Here is a 20,428-nt window from a genome sequence, read left to right as displayed (position 1 = left end):
CCTGTGCAAAGGTATGGGGGTGTGGATGGTACGTGACGGTGAAAGAGGAAGCTTGAAAGGTAAACAGAGGCAAGCTCAAGAAGGAGCTTGATGTCAGACTAGAGTTTATTGGGAGAACCGGAAAGCTAACCCGTGTTTAATATCCGGTGTTCACTGATGTGGTTCCATTTGAGCATTAAATATTACTCTGGCAGTTTGGATGGAAATTGAATTGGAGGTGGTAAAATTGGGAGGTAGGAAGACCAGTCAAGGGCTCTAAAACTAATCCAGACCTGAACACATATTCCATGAGTGGCTTCTTGATAGCCTAGTACTAAGCTAGGTATTTGGGGAAATACCAAAATAAGGAGATAAACTCAGGCTTACTGGGTGCCCACTGCATTTTGATGTTTTACAAGTGTTTTCCCATCTAAGTATCACAAAACAAGATCGGGATCTCCATTTTACAGATTAAAAAAAAAAACCTAGCTTAGAGAAGTAGAGGTGAGTAGCACCAGGAGCTCCACCCGCTGAAGACCAGCATGGCCCTACTCTGCAGACCAGAGTCAGAGACTGCAGCAGGCTCCAACACAAAAAGGAGAGACAATTTGCTGTGTGCGGGAGTGAGATGTTGCACTCTAGAGCCAAAAATAATTCGTGTATGCCTAAAGGGGAAACTGTAAATACAGAGCCCGGAGCTCTGCTAATATTCAATGATAAATGATATTGCTTTAAAATCAAATAGATGCACATGAATGGAGGTTTTAGCTTTATGCCGGGAACATTAGATTGTGGGCCAAGTCTGGTACTTCCATGAATCACCCACACCACCTACCCCAAGGCCTGGGTCCTGGTCGCTATTCTGTAAATATTTATTTACTGAATGCGGCCACTTAGAGAAAAATTGCTGAAGGGAGTTACAATTAAGAGAATGACAATGGGCGCATTTCAAAAGATAAACTTTCAAAGCTTTAGAGAGGAAGCTGGGTACAAATGAAATTTGTTTATTAGTTCTTTACATATTTACTGAAAACTACCCACACCCTCCCAATAATACTAAGCCAGATGACTTTATGTGTTAATTCTTAAAAAAAAAAAAAACAACTCAAAGATACAGTATTTCTCTATTCTTTCGAATTTTCTAGAGCATCAAGAAAGAAAAAGGCATGTACATTTTCTTAACAAAGGCAGCACACACACAAAATTACTCAACACAAACTCACAACATTACTAAAGCAAATTTCCAAAGAATATATTATCAAACAGAATTCAGTAGTACACCATGACCAAATGTGGACATGTATGAATGGCTTAGTATTTAAAAATCTACTCATATAATTTAGCATAATGTCAGGCCAAAGAAGACAAACCATATGATCCCCTCAGTACATGCAGAAAAGGTATTTGGGGAGGAAAAAAAAAATCCATCAAAATGTAAATGACAAAGGAGCACCTGGATGGCGCAGTTGGTTAAGCATCTGACTCCTGGTTTCAGCTCAGGTCTTGATCTCAGGGTTGGGAGTTCAAGCCCCACACCGAGCTCCATGCTGGGTGTGGAGCCTACTTAAAAATAATAATAAATAATAATAAATAATAAAACTATGTAATTGAGACAATTTGGTATTGTCTCAATTTTTGATATCAAATAACTGTCAGATCAATGGAAGAAAAGAGAACCCAGAAATAAACTCAAATACAAATGGGAATGCACTATCTAAAAACGGGGGTATGTCAAATCAGAGAGAGGAAGGATTCACTAATAAATGTGGAACCAATGGCAAACTGCTGTTCACAAAGAAAGAAAGTTGGATTCCTACCTTGCTCTTTGCAAATTCCAGATGGATCAAAATTTTAATATAGAAAATAAAATCATAAAAGTACCAGAAGAAAACATGAGTTTAGGGTGGGAGAAGGCCTTGATTTTTATAGAGTCAAATGTATCAATATTTTCCTTTATGACTTCTAGAGTTGGTGATTAATCTCAGTTAAAGCAAAAGTAGGAAATCCTGCAGGCTTAAAAAAGAAGTTACACCATAAACAAAACCAAAAGGCAAAGGACAACTAAGAAAGTACCAAATAGGTGAGAATGACTAAGTTCTTACCTTTGGGAAGAGGCCACACAAATCAGTAGGAAGGAACAGCAAGTCGCCCAACCAAATAAGATGTTTTCCAGGAAGTAAGCAAAGGTCAAACAGTCAATTAGAACACAGAAAGTGGCTCCATCTCACTGTTAATGAAAGACATACAAACTAAAACAAAGAAGAGGCGCCATTCTCTCTATATCAGATTGGTAAAACTTTTAAAGTTTGCTGAAACTAGCAATGTGGGGAAGAACGCACTTGTAGGCATGATGGAGGAAGTATAGATTGGTGGGAAAAAATTTTGGTAGATAATTTGACCAAATCTATTAAAATCGAAGATTCACAGACTCTCTGGCAAAGCTTGTAAGATGAAGATTCTCATAGCTTACCAATATACTTGTAAAATATATGAAAGATGTGTGTGTGTGTGTGTGTGTGTGTGTGTGTGTGTAGACACGCACACTAGGAAGTTCACTGCAGCAGGGTTTTTAACGACAAAAGACTGAAAGCTAGAACAACAATAAGAGACTGATTAGGAAGATTATGAAAACCCTCGGTCTACAGTCATTAACAAGAACATAAAAGGATCTCAATGTGCTGATGTACAAGGATCCCTAAGCTATATTATTAAGAGAAAAAAAGCAAGGTACAGAAGAATATATATAAAATGGTCCCATCTGAGAAAACAAAAAGGATATCAAATGTATACATGTGTATATAAATCTATATATGCTGACATGTAGAAAATGTCTCTAGATGAGAACATAAACTATTCCTGGGCCATCCAATGGAGCTTCCTGCAATGATGGAAACGTCCTGTAAATCTGAGCTATCCAGTATGGTAGCCACTGGACTCCTGTAGCTATTGAGCACTCGAAATGTAGCTTGTGTGACTGAGGAATTAAATTCTGAATTTTATTTCATTTTGATAAAGGAGTATAGCCACATCTGGCTAGAGGCTTCCAATTTGGACAGCACAGACATAGATGATGAGTATTTGAGGTGAGAAGGATTACAAAGGGAGAGAAAAAGAGACACTTTTTCATTTTATGCCTTTCTACACTGTGGGAATTTTGCACATGTAGATGTGTTACTCTTATTTAAAAAGAAAACTTACTGACCACCTATTGTTTTCAAGGCCCCATGATCAATAGCTATGGGGGATGTAGAACTCAGCCAGGGGTGACATCTGTCTCCAAGAGCCCAGGCTTTCACAGGGCCGTGGAAAATTGCAGGTAAGGAAATAACTGCATGAAGGAAGTCAAGTTGACAAACTCTGTGCAGTGAGGAAGATCCCAGAGGAAACGGTCTGTTCCACAACTGACAGCAGGGAAGAGAGGAGGTGATGTTTGAGCCAGGCTAATGAGATGAACAGGTGTGCACTAGACCGTGGGGGAGAGAAAAATATTCAGGGTGCAAGAAACAGCTAAGCTGAGGAGTGGAGGAGATAGGGCAGAGTGTGCCCAGGATTCCGCGGGTAATGTAGGTTGGCAGGAGGAGTTTGGCAGAAGGAAGGAGGGGAGATTGAAGAGATGAGCAAAAGACAGGTTCTGAGGACCAGGTACAATGAACTAAGGGGTTCAGATTTCACCCTGAAGGCCAGGGGAAGCCCCAAAATGATTTTAAGCAGGAGTAAGGAGTGATCACAATGACTTTGAGGAGAGACACACACTGACTGTGACTTGGAATGTCAAAATCAAAGGCTGAAGCTAGAAATGAGGGTGCAGTTGAAATATACACAAAGACTTATTTTTATTCTCTATAGGGAAATAATAATAAAGCATTTATTATATAATAATATAATAAAGCAATAATAATAAAGAAATAATAATATTTATGGGTCTAAAATTGCACTGTTTGCCCATGAAACAATCACATTTGGTGTGTTTAGAGTTATGCAGTACCCAGAAAAAAGAAAATTCACAGGACCATATTTTCCCCACCTCCCAAGGCCATCTCATTTTTTATTAAGCCCCTGGGATCTTGAGAAGTCTTAGTCTTTACCTTAACTAATTTTCCTAGAGCTTCAACTCTCTAGGAGATGGCTAGGATAAGAAACTGAATACTCGACAAATCTGACAATTCTTAGTGGGGCGACAATGGCATGATTCCTCTTTTTAGACCGATAAACATGTTGGTAAGTCCTAGACAGATGTTTCTCAGCCTTGGCACCCATGACATTTGGGGCAGGATAATTCTTCATTGTAGGGGTTATCCAGTGCATTCCAGGATGTTTAGCAGCATCTCTGCCCTCTACCTACTAAGTGCCAGTAGTATGCACACACACATGCACGCACACACACCCCCCACAGCTGTGACAACTGTAAATGTCTCCACATATTGCCAAACGTCTCCCCTCATTGCAAAATCATCCCTGGTTGAGAACCACCGTAAGAACATCAAAGACAGCAGAGACCTTGGGGGCAATCCCACCCAACTGCCCATTTTACAGATGGGAAAACTGAGGTCCAGAGACTGAGACTAGAAGCTAGTTTTCCTCACACAGGTTAGAGATTTTTTGGAGACCAGAGATCTTTTTCTTAGCTTCAAAGAAATGTAGTTTAAAAAAAATTGGCAGAATTTTCATTCAAGTCAATTTCACCTAGGTGCATATTCATTTATCTTTTCTCTCTCTCTTCTCTCTTTCCATCTCTCTCTCTCTTTCTTTGCCTCATATACATGATTCATCGTAGAATTTCTATTTACTAATTTGGTTTTCTAGCCACAAATGCTACCAAAATTATTATTATTATAATTCTGTTATTATTAAAACAACCACCCTCTCTAATTCAGCATTTTTCATTTTTTATTTGTTCACAGTGAAGAGGTTAAGGGGAACATATCTAATATATATCAGGGGCCCCTGACAGATACATCACAAACAGAATCATTACAACAATCCTCTGAAGTGGGCATTAGTATCCCCATTTTGCAAAAGAGGAAACTGAGGCTCATGGAGGTGAGGTGACTTGCCCAAGGTCAAACAGCCAGTGAGCCAATGAGTGGTTCTAGAACCAGATTCAAACCCGCATCTGTCAGAATGCATAACACAGCTGAGTTCAAGTTGTGGAGAATTAGAGTGAGCTCACGATTAACACCCAAGTGAAAGTTGAATGTCCTCAGAGAACCAAACTCCCTCCCAGTTTCTTGGATCACGGAGCTCAGGAGCTTGTCAGCATCTCCAGGAGAAAGCCAGGCCTCTGGCAGTTGCTATGACAACTACTTTTCTTATAATTATAGAACATGGTGGTGACACGCAAGCTGCACATACAGTCACTTTGTTAGGACCTGTCTGCCTCTGACACTTCCAGGAGCTTAAACATCATAAATTTTTTTAAATCACATTTAATATAATCATGCATTGCAGCAGTGGAGGCCCAGAGAGCGAGAAAGTCAGGAGATTCACCCTCCCACCGTGTGATGGGACCATGAGGCAAGCCACATGACAAGCAGTGAGGAAAATGGCAATTCTCCCTTGGGAAATTTTGCTTCTCTTTTTTTCTTTTTTGGATCCATGCATTTCAGGGCTTGGCCAAACAGTGTATTCAAAGAAAAGAAAAAGGGAAAGAGCCAAGGCAAAATTAGCCTAATTCTTGGCAAATAACAAGGAAAAGCAGCAAAATTTAGAATTCTAACAACCACTTTTCAGTTTAGTTTCATTTAGCCAGTTCCCAAAATGTGCAGGGTTTCCCAATTTGGAAGATGGGTATAGACAAAAGAGCACATACACTCAAAAGCATCCATAGTCACACACACCACTCTGGGTCAGAAAAGCCTGATTCTGCCCCTTTTTGGCTGTGTGATCGTAGGTACCTTAACTAACCTCTCTGATCCCCAGTTTTCTCCTCTGTATATCAAAAATGATGCCTACTTCATGAGCTATAGTAAAGATGAGATGGAAAATGATTAGCTAACTACCTGACACATACAGATGTTCAATAAAATGAAAGTTATTGTTATTAATTAATTACAAATAATTTTAAATACTGCTTTACCTTCTATGAACATCTTCCTCTTACTACCCCCATGTGGGATTCAAGAAACATTATGAAGCCCTGCCTTCAGTGCTACCTTCAGCAACCTAACCAGGTTGCAGGAGAACTCTGCCCAAGCAGAGAGAGATACAGGGACAAAGGGCAATGCTGGGACCTTGGGACTCCCAGATGAGAAACTGACTTGGGGAATCAAAGACTAGTTTCTGCAGGAGGTGACATCTGAGCTGGGTCACAAGTCAGAGAACATGGGATAGAGGTGGGGGGAGACTGCGCGGGCAAAGATCCGGAGGTGAGAAAAGGCGTGGTGGCTTTACAGAACTACGAGAAGGCTGAAGTCCTGGGGGTGCAGGAGGTCAGTGGCACAGCGACTGGAACTAGCAGCGAGGACCACCTTGGGACGAGCCTGCAATGCCATACTAAGGTCCTCATGCTGTTGCCTGTAGGAAGTAGGGAGCCGCTGAAGATTTCTCAGGCAAGACCAATGATCCAATCTGATGTTGCTCATAATGGGTGGAAGGAGGTGGGAGGGAGATGGAGGGTCAAAAGCTGGCACAGTAGAAAGGGCGAGTGGGGAGGGACAGGTGTGCCCAGGCAATGTCAGTTGAGACAGAGGGCTCACAGAGATGGAATGAGGCAGGCTTCCCACTGGAGGCCCGACCTAGGTGGATGCATTCCATCCGGTCAGATGACCAACGCCCCAGAAATGTACAAGAGGAAGCTCACATTTACTGAGCTCCCATGGGACAGTGTTAGTTTATATTATCTCACTCAGTCCTCACACCAGGCTTATAATGTAGACGTCACTATCCCATTTTACAGATCAGGAAACATGGGTTCAAACAGGTGAAATGACCTGCTTTAGTTCACACAAATCCCCGACCCCTGTATTCCCCCTTCTTCCATATTGCCTTTCATATTGTTTTTAGTGGGGCGGGGCTAATTTGTCTGTGTTTGCTCATTTCCATGGTGTAAATACTCCCACTATGGTTGGTTACAAGCTTGCAACAGTTTAACAACTGGCTTGCAGACTTTTAATAACTGGCCCTCAGGAGGGGGTGTGAGCCAGCTCCAGCCCCCGCTGAGGAGTCCCATAGGAAAGAAGAATATTCACTAAACTCTAGCAGCCTTCTTGTACATCCAATGTATTAACTAGTCACTTGCTTTATTGCAGCATTTACTTACCAGTGTTTGTTTGAATCAACAAGCATGAGAAGTCAGCAATTAAAAGCAGCTTCAGTTATTGAGCTATAGAGTGGTCACTGAGCCACCCAGACACCCAGGCCCCCACTGAAACCCTGAGCACATTCCTTCTGAGACAGCACCATGGAGGTTTTTGTTAAAAAAAAAAAAAAAAAAAAAGCCACATTTGCTTTTCAATGATCAATTGATAACAATATATATATTTCTGGAAGTTACTCTAACAGTACGATTCTATCAGGCCTGGAGAAAGCACCCAGACAGAAACATAGGCCACCATCTTTACTCTGATTTTCAATAAAACCCTAGCCAGAAATGTAATAATAAACATCAAATATGATCAAGGCCTTTCTCTACCAAGTACTCAAATGCAAATTCTTTCCTTCCCTGCCAGATAATGACTCTGTTCTTAACCCAGCAGGCAATGTTTTTAATAACTCACCTAGAATATTCCTCAGAATAAAAAAATTTAAAAAAAAAATAGGAGAGCAATAAAAACCAAGACAACAGATAATAAAGTAAAATGTCTTATCTCCATTTGCTGCTGTCAGCAAAGATTAGAATCCCATCCAAGGAAGGCAGCCCCTGGGGTTTTGATGAAAAATTGGCAGAAGCAAATGGCAAAGGTATAAATGGGGTCTCACCTCCCTTGGAATGTGGCATCAAGAATAAGACATTTATGAGAATGTGTCATCGTCAAGAAGCTTAGGAACAGAGATAAAGCCCTGATTTTAAATAAAGATATTGAAAACGAGGCAGCCAGAGCTCTGGGGTTATTCAAATGCGGAGTTTCTCAGTCAGCCAGGTGGATTTTTTTGTTTACTCGTGCACCTGTTCATTCAGTTATTGAAGGCATCTTTTAGTTCCTAACGTGGCCAGGCGCTGGCTAGGCTCTTGAGGTGCAAAGATGAAGGAGACACCATTCCAATCCCAAGTCAGTGCAAGACATGGCAGGTAAGTCCATGACGCCAACACCGTGTAACCGGTGCTAGAATAGAGGCTCATACAGCAGGTGCAGGAAACCAAGGAGGAAGGACAGACCATGTGGGCAAGCCAGCAAGACCGCACAGGCCAGGGGCCATTTGGGTTGGGTGTTGAAGGGTGAGTATGGACTATGCCCATTGAAGGCAGGAAAGGCATTCCAGCTGGAAGGCACAGCACGAAGAAAGACAGGGAGGCATACTGTGTACAGTGTCATAAGGGAAGTGCTTTGGGCGGTCAGAGTGCTTGTGGGAGAGGCAGGTGAGCTGTGGAGCTGCAGAGGACTTTAAAGGGGGCAAAGCCCTCATGGGATCTGTGCTTTAGGAAGAGTCCTCCTCTGGAGTGGTGAGAAGAATGGACAGGAGCCTGAGAAAGGAGGCAGAGGGACCCAGGATGAGGCTGGGTGATGAGAGGATGGGTGAACAGAGAAGAAGGTACAGTTATTGGAGACTTTCAGGAGGGAGAGGGGCCTGGACTCTGCCGGCTTTTACACGTGGTACTTGAGCCTGGCGAGGCTGGTTCCAGGGCTGCCCCATACCTTTTCCCATGTTGGTGGGGCGGGGGGGACGCTAGTGGAGCAGAGGCCTGAGACGGAGTACCAAGGCCCCATCCCTTGGCCAGACAGAAGGGAAGGAGGAAAGGAACAACCGGCAGGTAAATTGGCTCAGCAACATCCCCAGAGAGCTACTCACTGGTAGCCCAGCTCCCATTCCACTGCAAGCAGCCTTGCCTGACTGCTGAGCCCCTGCGTAGGGCCTGGGAGCCCAGCCCAGCCACACAGCCTCCTGGTGTGGAACTTGGGGGAAGCACCAGGCTCTCTGAGCCTGTTTCCCTTGCCTGTAAGTGGGGTGATGAGCTCACCAGCCCCGCATGCTGGGATCACTCAATGAGAGAGCATACATAAGGCATCAATCACAGGTCAGGAGCAGAGCAGGAATCCAAAAGAACTGAGTGGATCACAGCGGGTAGATGAAATAGTGAAAAAGCAAAGCCTTATAATGTTAGGCCTAAAGTTTCAACAGGACTTTTGTTTATTTTGTGTGATTTGTTCGTTGTTCCTTGTTTTTTTTTAGTAATAGCCCACAGACCCCTATTCTCTAAGAATTACTAGCCCTCCCACTTCCAGTCCTCCCCCACCTGGCTTCCTGGTAATGTGTCCGTTTGCCTGACAAGAATGGTGAGTTCTGGTCCCTTACCACTTATGCATCCCTGCCATTCTGACTTCTCCCACTGACTGTGTTCTGGGTCCGATCTGCAGACATCCCCCTACTTGAGCTTGCCCGGGCCATAGCCACCAGAGTCAGACTTTCTGGACCCCAAATCGGGCTGTGGTCGGAGACGAATACTGAGGCAGTCCCATAAGACTGGGGCTCCAGTGGACACACACCAGACACCCACTCTATGCCAGGCCCCGTGCTGGGAACTGGAGACACGTGGGTAGGCCAGAAGTGACCTTGCCCTCCAGGGACCAGAGGCTGGGGGCAGGTCTGCAGATACAGGAGCAGCGGCATTCAAGGCCCCATGTGACCTGCAGAGCCAAGAGGAGGCACCAAACCCAGCTGAGAGGATCAGGGGAAGCATCCCAGAGGAGCTGATCCTATAGGCACAGTATAGCTGAGAAGGTGGCCAGAATGTTCTTGACGAATCCACATTTGTGAGCTCCTCCAGAGCAAGGATTTTGTCTTATGCATCTTTGTGTCTCCCAGCAACAGGCACTTGGACCAGCCCAGAACAAATATTAATAAAGACAAAAAAGAAAGAGGGGGAAAAAGGAAGGAAAGAAGGCAAGCCAGCCACAGAATGGGCACAGACAATGGCAAGGTGGCATGGAGGTGTGGCAGAGAAAGCTATAGCTGAGTTCCTATCTTGTTCTAACACTTCCGGGCTGAATGACCTTCGAAGCCACCTCACTTCTCTGAGCATCAAGTTCCTCATCTGTAAAATGGGGATAACAATAAGCATTGTTGTTGTTAGGCTGAAAAGTAGATTAAAAGCGTTTTTTAATAGATACCGGGATTATTCATGTTATAACCAATGTGTTGAGAAATAGCCTACAAAAAAAATTGCCTATACTCCCCAGTAGGCAAAGAGGTCACGGTAGACAGCCAGGGGCTGCCCATGAATCCTGACATTGAACTGGCCACCCTTGAACAATTCTGCATGTTTCCCTAGCCACGTTCCCAAAGGGGAAAGCCAGAAAGGGAGGCCCAGGTTTGTCTCAACCAACAGACAAAAGCTGGCTAATTAGGCAGGAAACTAAGAACCCAGGAGGAAGAAAGGGGATCTGAACAGGAAGGAAATAAGATGATCATTCATTAAGATCTAAAGTGTGCCAAGGACTTACACTATTTGTTATGTCCACAGTGTGTCTTGGTTTATTGATGAGGAATCAGGAGCTCAGAAAGGTGAAGGGACTTTCCCAAGGTCATGGAGCTAAGAGGTGACAGAGATGTGATCTCAGCTTCCCAGGTCATTCTAGCCCCAAGGCCCTAGAACAACCTCTCATCAACCTAACACAGTGGCCTCCAAATGAAAAACTCAGTTCCTTCTCACACCAGCTTGGGGGACAACCAGGTCTGACAGCATGGCCAGATACAACAGCACCCTGCACCGACCGGCACCCTGCACAGACCGGCACCCTGCACAGACCGGCACCCTGCACAGACCGGCACACTGCACCGACCAGCACCCTGCACATACCAGCACCCTGCACCGACCGGCACCCTGCACCGACCAGCACCCTGCACAGACCAGCACCCTGCACAGCGCCTTCCATGGCGAAATGAGCTTTAGAGGAACACTCAGCTCCCAAGACTAAGAAAGAAGGAAGGGCTCCTCTCTGCATGCTACTGTTTTCTTAAATAGCCTGCTGAACACTTTCTCAAGTCTGTGACCTCTCACAAGAGCTTTCTTGGTTTTAGAAAAGACAAAAAGTCCAGGCAATTCTTTCAGCCAGCCTTTCTCACTTCATTGCCCCGCCACTCTCTCCTCTCATTCTCTCTTATGTGGCTTTGAGCCGCTCTGTCTAGATCAGCTCTGAAATGTGAAGTCATAAGCCTTTCCACCTCTGTGAGGGTATTGGAATAAGGGACAGATGCATCTTTGCCATCCCCATAGTTACCTCCTCCATGAGCAGTATCCTTGGGAAGTAGCCCAGCCACTGTTTACCAGCACCACACTCTCTAAGACTAACTGGGAATTCTGACTTCCAGCCCTGGTTCTCCAGCACAGAGCTCCATCCTGAGCCCCAGGCCATTTACATACAAGGGTGACCAGACCACCATTCATGGCCCATATGCTCCAGGCACCTCTCACTCAATGCATGCCCCCAACCTAGGTCCCCCAGTTTCTCCATTAGTGGACAGAGTCCTCCTGCCCAGCCAGCCAAGCCAAACACCAAGGAGTCCCCCTTTTCCCACCAGGAACAAGTCCTATAAATTCTATCTTCAAAACAGACCACTTGCGCCCCAAGCCTTGTTGCAGCCAACAGCTCAGACCCTCAGACTCTCCCACAAAGCCTCCTCCCAGGTCCTCGAGCCACCCTCACCGCAACAGATATATCCTCCACACAACCCAGAGGCAGCTCTCTTTAAGAAAGCAAAAAAAGGCTAATGAATGCTCACAACTTTACATAAACAAACGGATTTCCTCCATTCCTCCCATTTTGTTCCTAGTGGCAGGGTCCTCTGCCCACCCCTGACACCCATGCTGACAAAGGACTGCTGCCCCCAAACCCAACACCCTTCCTTCTTGACCCCCAGGACTAATCGAGTCAAGCTGCCTGGGGGGGCTTCTGCAGCCCCAGACCCTGACTGAGCCCCTCCTTTTCTCTTCGTTGACTCACTTCTGTTCTGTTCGAATGGGGAGTGACCCACCACGACAGGTGGCATGGCTAAACAGAAAGGTCGCTCTGGCTCAGCTCTGAGCCCCGGCCCTGCTACTTGCTGGCTAGAGGAGCAGATCACGTCACTGCTCCGAGCCATGGCTCCCCTTCGAGAAATGGAGGATTACATCAGTCTCTCAGGGGCTTGTGGGCAGTAAATATGATTAAATAGCAACATCACCAAAAGTGGTCAAAGAAGAGGAAAAAATCATCCAACACCACATGTAACATGGCCACAGAGGGCATATACTGATACATTCTTGCCATGTCTTTTTCCCTCTGTTTACTTGTGGGTTTTTGCATAGTTCCAGTCCTGGAAAACACACAATTTGAATCCTTGCTTTCTTCACTCAACTTTCCCTCTGAAGTATTTGCCCAAATTATTGTGTCTTCATAGCTATCATTGTAAAGCAACTGATAAATAAGGAATAATTCCATCAGAAGCTTGTAACACTGAAGTATTTTCCAGATTATTGTGTGTCTGCATAACCATCATTGTAAAGCGACTGATAAATAAGGAATAATTCCATCAGAAGCTTGTAACACTCTATTTGGTAAAAAAAAAAAAAGAAATTAATAATCCTACTTTTTTTCTGATTATCAAAATCATGCATGCTCATATCAAATTTGGAAAGCACGGGAAAATACAAAGAGATGAAAATATTGCAGAAGCCCATAATTCTGAGTAAATGAAATACTTTCTGAGAGAAAGGGAACCCTGAGAAACTGCTAAAATAATCCATCATATGGCTGTGGTCTTATTTACAGAATCACGAGGAAGTTGTTGAAAATATAGCATTATTTCCAATACTTTGATGTTCTAAATAACGTTGCAGTAAACGTTCTTGTACGTGAATCTGGGCGTATTTCTAATTGTCTCCGCTGCCAGGAGAACAGGTCAGCTTACTCTCTGGCCCTGTGCATATACTTTATGCACCAAGGTACCCTCGCCTTCCCCTTGAAGCTCTGATCAGGCTCATTCTTGTGGGCATGCAGTTCAGGCCAGGTCCATATTCACGGGGCCTACACTGTGAGCCAGACACTGAAGTTACAGCCAAAAATACGAGCAGCCCCTGTCCTCAAAGAGGGCATCAGCATCCAGGGAGCTCCCACACTCCAAGGGATGCATACAGAGGGGCCACACTCCCTCTCAGGCTCACACACCCAGCGGCTCTAACCCAGATTTAACAGGGAGATAGGGAGGGACGGGAACAGACCAACATGTTTATCCATGTACACATTCCAACCAAGGGCTGTTTTCACTTTCAAAGCCCCCAGTCACAGCTGATACTGAAGAGCTACTGTTCTTTTGTATTTATCATGTACAGATCATAGTGCTCTGCATGTCTTCTGCACTTGACCCTCACAGTGACCCTACTATTACCTCCATCTGATACATGAGGTTTGCGGACTTGCCGTGGCCACTTGGCCTGGTATAAAGTGGAAACAGGGCTCATACCCAGCCAGACTGCTCCAATATCCATCTAAAGAACCACTTTGTTCTAGTTAAATCATGGCCGATTTTGCCTCCTAAATATCTTTTAAGTCTTTCCATGTCTCTCTATCTGCTCACCATTCTTGTTGGAGCCACCATCTCTTTCTACTTGGACGATTGCAGTAGCCTAATAGTCTCCAAACATTCCTTCTTTCCCGCTACAGTCCACTGGCCACATAAAAGCCAGTGTACTTTATTTAAAACTCAATTAAATCATGTCTCTTCCCTTCTTGAAGTCCTTCCGAGGCTTCCTTTATGCTTCTAGCATAAAATCCAAATTCCTCCATAGAGTCTACACAGCCTAGAATTGTCTGCTTTCTGCCCACTTCTCCTGTCTCATATCTGCCTACTCCCTGCCCCCTTCTAAGAGCCTAGCCTCACTGCCCGTATTCTTATTCAGAGTTGGGACCAGCTTCAGGGCCTTTACACAAGTTGTGCTCTTCTCAGCTTCCTAAGTGACTTCTCCAGGGCACTTCCCTCAAGTTCCTCCCTTCATCCTTGGAGAGCATGCTTCATGACTCCTTCATCACAGTGATATATATTTATCAGCCCTCCTAGTGACTGCTCACCAAGAAATAGAAGGTCAACCATTTGGGTTTTTTCCACTAAGAAGTCAGTTTTTTCTTCCCCTTTGTCTTTTTTGTATTTTGTTACAACCATCCACTGACTAAAATTTGAGGGCTTTCTTTTTTTTTATATACATTTCCATCATATTTCCTGGAGATTGTGATGGAAAGGTAGAGAGATGGGGACAGGGGGAAAAAGAAGAAAGGAGGCACATTCATCAATTATCAAATTATCTGAGCATTCCAGAGCAGAAGAGAGCATAAATAGTCCTCCGGAGGCAGAGCTTTTGTTATTTGATTAGACTCAGTGAGCCAGATAGTGTGGCCTCAAGAAATCCTCCAGAAATAGCCTCTATCATTTCCCACTCCCCAGTAGCACCTGCTTTACTAGCGCGGGGAGTCTTGAGCTGGCTGAAGCCAGCCTTAGCTTTACAATTTGTGTAAAGAAACTGACCGTAAATTCGGCGATTTTCGGCACCCGAAACTTCCCTTTGTTCTTCTGTTCAGGCTGATATTCTGTTCTTGTCTTCACAATCACCTGAAATGTTCAACGAGTGTTAGCACAACTGGAGACTTGAACTGCTTCTTTTTTTCTTTTCTTTTTCTCAGTAGCTAGAATTTTTATACATTGCATAAAGATCAGAAAATAAAGAACTTCCTTCTCAAACATACAAGAAAGTAGAAAATTCAAATTACCCATACTTCCCCATGCCAACAGAGACAACCATAAGTGACAATTTGGTTCGCACCTTTCCAGATGTTTTTATATGCATACATATGCATATATTAGATATATGTGTGCTATTTATATAAACATCTTTCTTTTTATGCGACAGATTCATACTTCATGAATTATAACCTATTTTAAACATACAATATATTAACATATATTTATGTAGACAAATACACAATTGTATTTTGCCTTTTGATGAAGCATAATATTTCACTGTATGCATATACTACAATGAATCCGATGAGTCTCTATTGTTGAACATTTAAGTTGTTTCCACAGTTTGGGTTATGTAAACAAGTTATGATGAACATCTTGTAGCTCAACCTTTATATATATATACTTGATTCCAATTTGACTTAGGCACTTGCACAGAGAAAAACATAAAGGTCTTTGAATCTCTTGTATCATCTTGTTTTTCTAAAGTCTGAATATTTTGCAGAGGTGGTTAATATCTTATCAAGATATGCTGTCAACCTGCCAAGACATTTCTGGAACTCCATCCCACTGTGTAGGCAAAGTGAAAGAAAAAAAGAACCTGACAGATAATCAATAACCATGGCCAAGTGCCACAGTGTCAAGGGGAACACAGAAGCTGTCTGAGACTCAGGGCCTCACTTGTAAAATATGGGCAATAATCATAATCATCATCCCTATTTCATAAGCTTGTTTTGAGGGTTAAATGAGATGAAAATGGGTAATATTTTTGGAATTATTTATGTGCCAGAACTAGATCAAGCACTTCATAAGCCTTTATCTACATACCACTACTATTTCCAGTCTTCGGATAAGGAAACGGAAGCTCAGAGATACTAAGTCACTTGTCCAAGGTCACTCAGCTAAAAGGAAGCTGCCTTCTAACCATGATCACTCTTACTTCTCACTGGAGCTTAAATTAACTGAAACTTCACTGAAAACTCCCACCACGTTTTCCTGGAGACAGTAGTCAAGTGTACTGACTCAAGCAAAAAATTCTCCTATGAAGAATATTCTTTAAGTCTGTAAGGCATGCCATTAACTAAATGTAGCTCAAAAAGGAAAGGATGGAGAAAGGACTACTATTACTGAACATTGCCTGTGTGGCACTTACATATGCTGGTTAAGGAGGCTCGGCGACCAGCCCATCTAACACTTCTCTTCCTCCCCATGACCTAGAACCCAAAATTTGCAGATGTCAGTCTGCTCTTGTGTCCCGCCCCTCTCTGTAGTCTGCTCCTCCAAACAATGGAAGTGAGCCTTGGCTCCTTCAAATAGGGAAGTAAGGCAGCCAAATAAGGGTGACGGTCTTTTGGGAGGTGGGGTGGGTTGTTCTGTTATTTTTATTTTCTTTCTACCTCCTATTCCAAAGAATAGGAAAGCAGAAGCTTCTTTGGCACAGGTAATAAAAATAAGTCTCTTGGGGCGCCTGGGTGGCTCAGATGGTTAGGCGTCTGCCTTCGGCTCAGGTCATGATCCCAGGGTCCTGGGATCGAGCCCCGCATCGGGCTCCTGGCTCGGCGGGGAGCCTGCTTCTCCCTCTCCCTCTGCCTCTCTCCCTGCTCATGCTCTCTCTCTCTGTGTATCTCTGTGTCTCAAATGAATAAATAAAATCTTTAAAAAAAAAAAAATAAATAAAAAATAAAAATAAAAATAAGTCTCATGCTCTGCAAATTTACATTATAGCAGGCACGGAACATTTGACATGCATATCTCACTTAATTCCATGCTGTGGAGCAGACACTGATACTGTCAGTGCTGTAGGAAGGTGTAAGGGTATGTGCTGGGTTTGAACACTAGCTCCACTCCTAAGCCTTCTGTGTCTTTGTTTTCTCCTCTATAAAATGGGACAATAACCATAAATATCTCATTGGGTTGTTGTGAGGCTTAAATGAGTTAATAGAAGATAAGCACTCAAACCATTCATTCAAAAACAAATGTTTATTTGCACACTGCCTCTGAGTGCTGCCAAATTTTCTTCCATGGATGTTCAAAGCAGATGTGGAATGGAGCCTGGCCTGCACTTGTCAGCCTGCAGGTCCTCCCTACCCAGTCCAACAAGAGCAACACAAGGGCTTCTCAAGAACAATGCTGTTCAAGCATGCTCCTGACCTCCTGTCTGGAAAAAAAAAAAAAAAAAAGGTAGGGAGTGATGGATGAATAGAAATATCCTGGGTGAGGGGAGCCTGGGTGGCTCAGTTGGTTAAGCATCTGCCTTCAGCTCAGGTCATGATCCCAGGGTCCTGGGATCGAATCCCGCATTGAGCTCCCTGCTCAGTGGGGACCCTGCTTCTCTCTCTCTCTCTCTACCCCTCACTCATGCTTTCTCTCACTCTCACTTTCTCTCTCTCAAATAAATAAATAAAATCTTAAAAAAAAAAATTTCGTCATAACAGACTAGAGAAAGCATCTCCTACTGGCCTTGAAGAAATACTCTGACTTGTTACAAGAAGACTATGCAGCTGGAAGGCAGACTCTAGATGCTGAAAGTGACCTCAGCTGACAGCCCGGTCACTCAAGAAGATGGGGACTTCAGTCCTACAACCACAAGTAACTGAATACTGCCAACAACCTCAGCAGGCTTGGAAGAGGACCCTGAGTGCCAGACGAGAAGGCAGCCTGGCCAACACCTTGACTTCAGACCCGTGAGACCCCAAGCAGAGAACACAGCTAACCTGTGCCCCAACTTCTGACCTACAAAAACTGCAAGATAATATATTTGTGTAGTTTTAAGCCATTACATTTTTGGAAATTTATTGTACAACGATAGAAAACTGATATGCTTTCCCACACTGCCAAGTCCATCTCAACCAACAACCATCTTTTGGGTTGATCTGTTTGCGGCTAGATCCTTAGCCATCAGATCTCAGGTGTTTACACATCACAGAGGAAATGTTAAGAAGCATTTGCTTCTTAGTCCTTCCCTCTGCCCCTCAATTTCTATAAACATTTTTTCCAAAGCTTCTCAAAAAGCTCAAAATTATTTTCATCATTCCATATAAATTTAAAAGACCCTATGCATAGCCGACATTTTGAGACAGGTGACAGAACTTTAAAAATATTACTGTCGGAATAACATTCTAAATACCATATTAAACATTTTGTGGTTGCTTCCCTAGCATCCATTTAGATCAAAAGTCCCCAGATATTCCTTTTGGGAACCCACTGCTGCCCCTTTGTGTGGCAGCCATGTGGTTTGGTGGGATTGATGACTCCCTTCGTGATAGGAATGGTAGGTTAAGCCAATCAGGGCCTACTATCCTCTTGATCACAAAATATGATTGGCTCAAGATTAGGACCAATGAGATATGAGGCAATATTGACTAGGGACTTGGGGAAAGAAGCCTCCTTGCTCTTTATGGGTGTTCCTCAAAGAGCATGCTCTTCCTCTGGCTGGTGTGGTGAGGACTTGAGTTCTGAAACTTCTGTAGAGATTGTTGTCACAATAAGGAGGAGCCAAGATGAAGACAAAGGTGGCATATGAAGGAGAGCAGAGCTAAGAGGAATCTACAGAAATGGAGATGGGCCCTGACGACACACTGCCCTCTGGATCACACCTTGCCTAAAGTTCACATTGAACTCTGCAGTTATAGGGGCCAATATATACTCTTTGGGCCTTCATCCAATTTGGATTAGGTTTTCTGTTACCTGAGGTAAAAAGCTCTAGCTGATAAAAAATATGTTCCAAGAAAAATGAACTGAAAAGCTATTAGAATTTAGTAAGACGGCCAAATAGTAAATAAGCATAAAAAAATCAGATTTTTTTGGCACCAGCAAAAAAAAAAAAAAAAAACACCTCAAAGGGCACGTTCTGCATGGAGCACTGGGTGTTATGCACAAACAATAAATCATGGAACACTATAAAAAAAAAAAACAAAAAAACACCTCAAAATATAATGGATCCTCCAAAACATACAAATAAAATGTTCATGGCCACTTTTTTCATAATATCCCTGAACTGAGAACAATCTAAAAGTCCATTAATAGGAGAATGCATAAATTATGGTTTATTCATAAAATGGAATGCCACACACATGGGTGAATCTTACAGACACTACCTTGAACAAAATCTGACACAAAATTTTTTTGTGTATTATATGATTTCATTTATATCAAGTTCAAAATATATAGAGAGAATTTATATATTATTTTATATAATTTATATATAATATTTATAATAAATACATAAATAACGTAATATTTATAAGTATATATATACTATTTCTTTTTAAAGTCTCCCGTTTACCATTTGCAGTAATGGTGGGGGTGCTGAGTTTAGGCAGAGTTGAGGTCATAGCCCTCCTTCAAATCCATGTCCTGCTTTGCCCTAAACTCCTATGACAGGCTGCTTATGCCCTGAGTGACTTTCTAATGAAATGGGTTCTTTTTGGTTTTGGAGCCCCATTTCTCAAACTACCAAGTTCAAACACAGGCCACAGGTCAGGTGGGTACCTGACCCAGGCTGGTCCTCAGTCTTCTCCTCTCTTTAGCTAAGCCACATTTTCCCCAAAAGCAACCCAGGTTGCTTAATATTTTACCATTGCCCCTAAGGAAATGTTAGTTCATTAGAACCCCATCTCCACATCAAAAGCAGGTCTTTGCCCATTTGCCTAGAACAAGAACAGACAGTCCTGGCCTCTTCTCTGACCTCTCACTGGTAGGCTTGTTTGCTCCCTACCCCTTGAAATGCCCTTCTCCCTTGGGTCCATGGCCATATTTCTCTTGGTTCTCTTCCTGTTCACTGACCAGCTCTCCTCAGTTTCCCTTTCAAGATCCTCCCCTTCTGCTTAACCTCTCAATGATAGAATTTCTCAGGGTGAAGTCATGGGCGCGCTTCCCTCCTACACACCTCCTCTGAGTGTTCGCACTCCTATAACTTCCAAGTCCATCTTTATCCTTATAACTAAATTCAGACCTCATCCAGCATTCAGATTCCCCTACTGGACATTTGCCCTTGGACCAATCTGCCTAAATATACCATGTCCACAGCAAAGCTCTTGGGTTCCCAGATCCACCTGCCCCTTAACATTTCTTCCCCAAGCCATCCCCCCCAAATAGCAGCAATATCCATGCCAGTGCTTATGTCAAATACAGGAATTCTCCCATGACTCCTCCCTTCCCTGAACTCTCCAAATCCATTTCAGCACCAGCTCCTGCTTCTTAAAAACTTCTCTCAAATTAACACATCTGTCCAGTCACACTGCCTTCACCCTAGTCCAGAGCATTGTCATCTCTCCATGAATGGTTTCTCTGGCCAGCTTCTTGTTTCCATTCTTGCCTCCCCAAACTTAGGGAAAAGGGTTTTCTAGACCGAGGGAACAGCATATACCAGCATACATTCAGGAGACACTCAGGAGGCTGGCACATGGAGGAGCCACAGGAAGTGGTTTTGAGTGGCCAGAGCATAGGGTAGGTGAAAGTGAGGGGTAAACAGAGGCTCTGAATGCCACACCAAGCATCTTGAAGATTAACTTGAAAGCAGTGAAAATCCAAGGAAGGATTATAAACCAGAGAGTGGCTTTCCAGATGTATATTACAGGTAATG

The 20,428-nt window shown here is 43.5% G+C and overlaps 1 protein-coding gene across 1 annotated transcript in view; it reads right to left on the bottom strand.

Annotated features, from left to right (window-relative positions):
* NSG2 (neuronal vesicle trafficking associated 2) overlaps positions 1-20,428 on the bottom strand; it is a 54,481-nt gene that overhangs the window by 22,876 nt on the left and 11,177 nt on the right. The window contains exon 3 of the mRNA XM_036068859.2: positions 14,632-14,715. Coding sequence (XP_035924752.1) covers positions 14,632-14,715 — 84 coding nt within the window. The remainder of the gene's footprint in view (positions 1-14,631; positions 14,716-20,428) is intronic.

Source organism: Halichoerus grypus, chromosome 2, assembly GCF_964656455.1.
Source record: "Halichoerus grypus chromosome 2, mHalGry1.hap1.1, whole genome shotgun sequence".
NCBI lineage: Eukaryota > Metazoa > Chordata > Mammalia > Carnivora > Phocidae > Halichoerus > Halichoerus grypus.
This window is presented reverse-complemented; position numbering and strand designations above follow the sequence as displayed.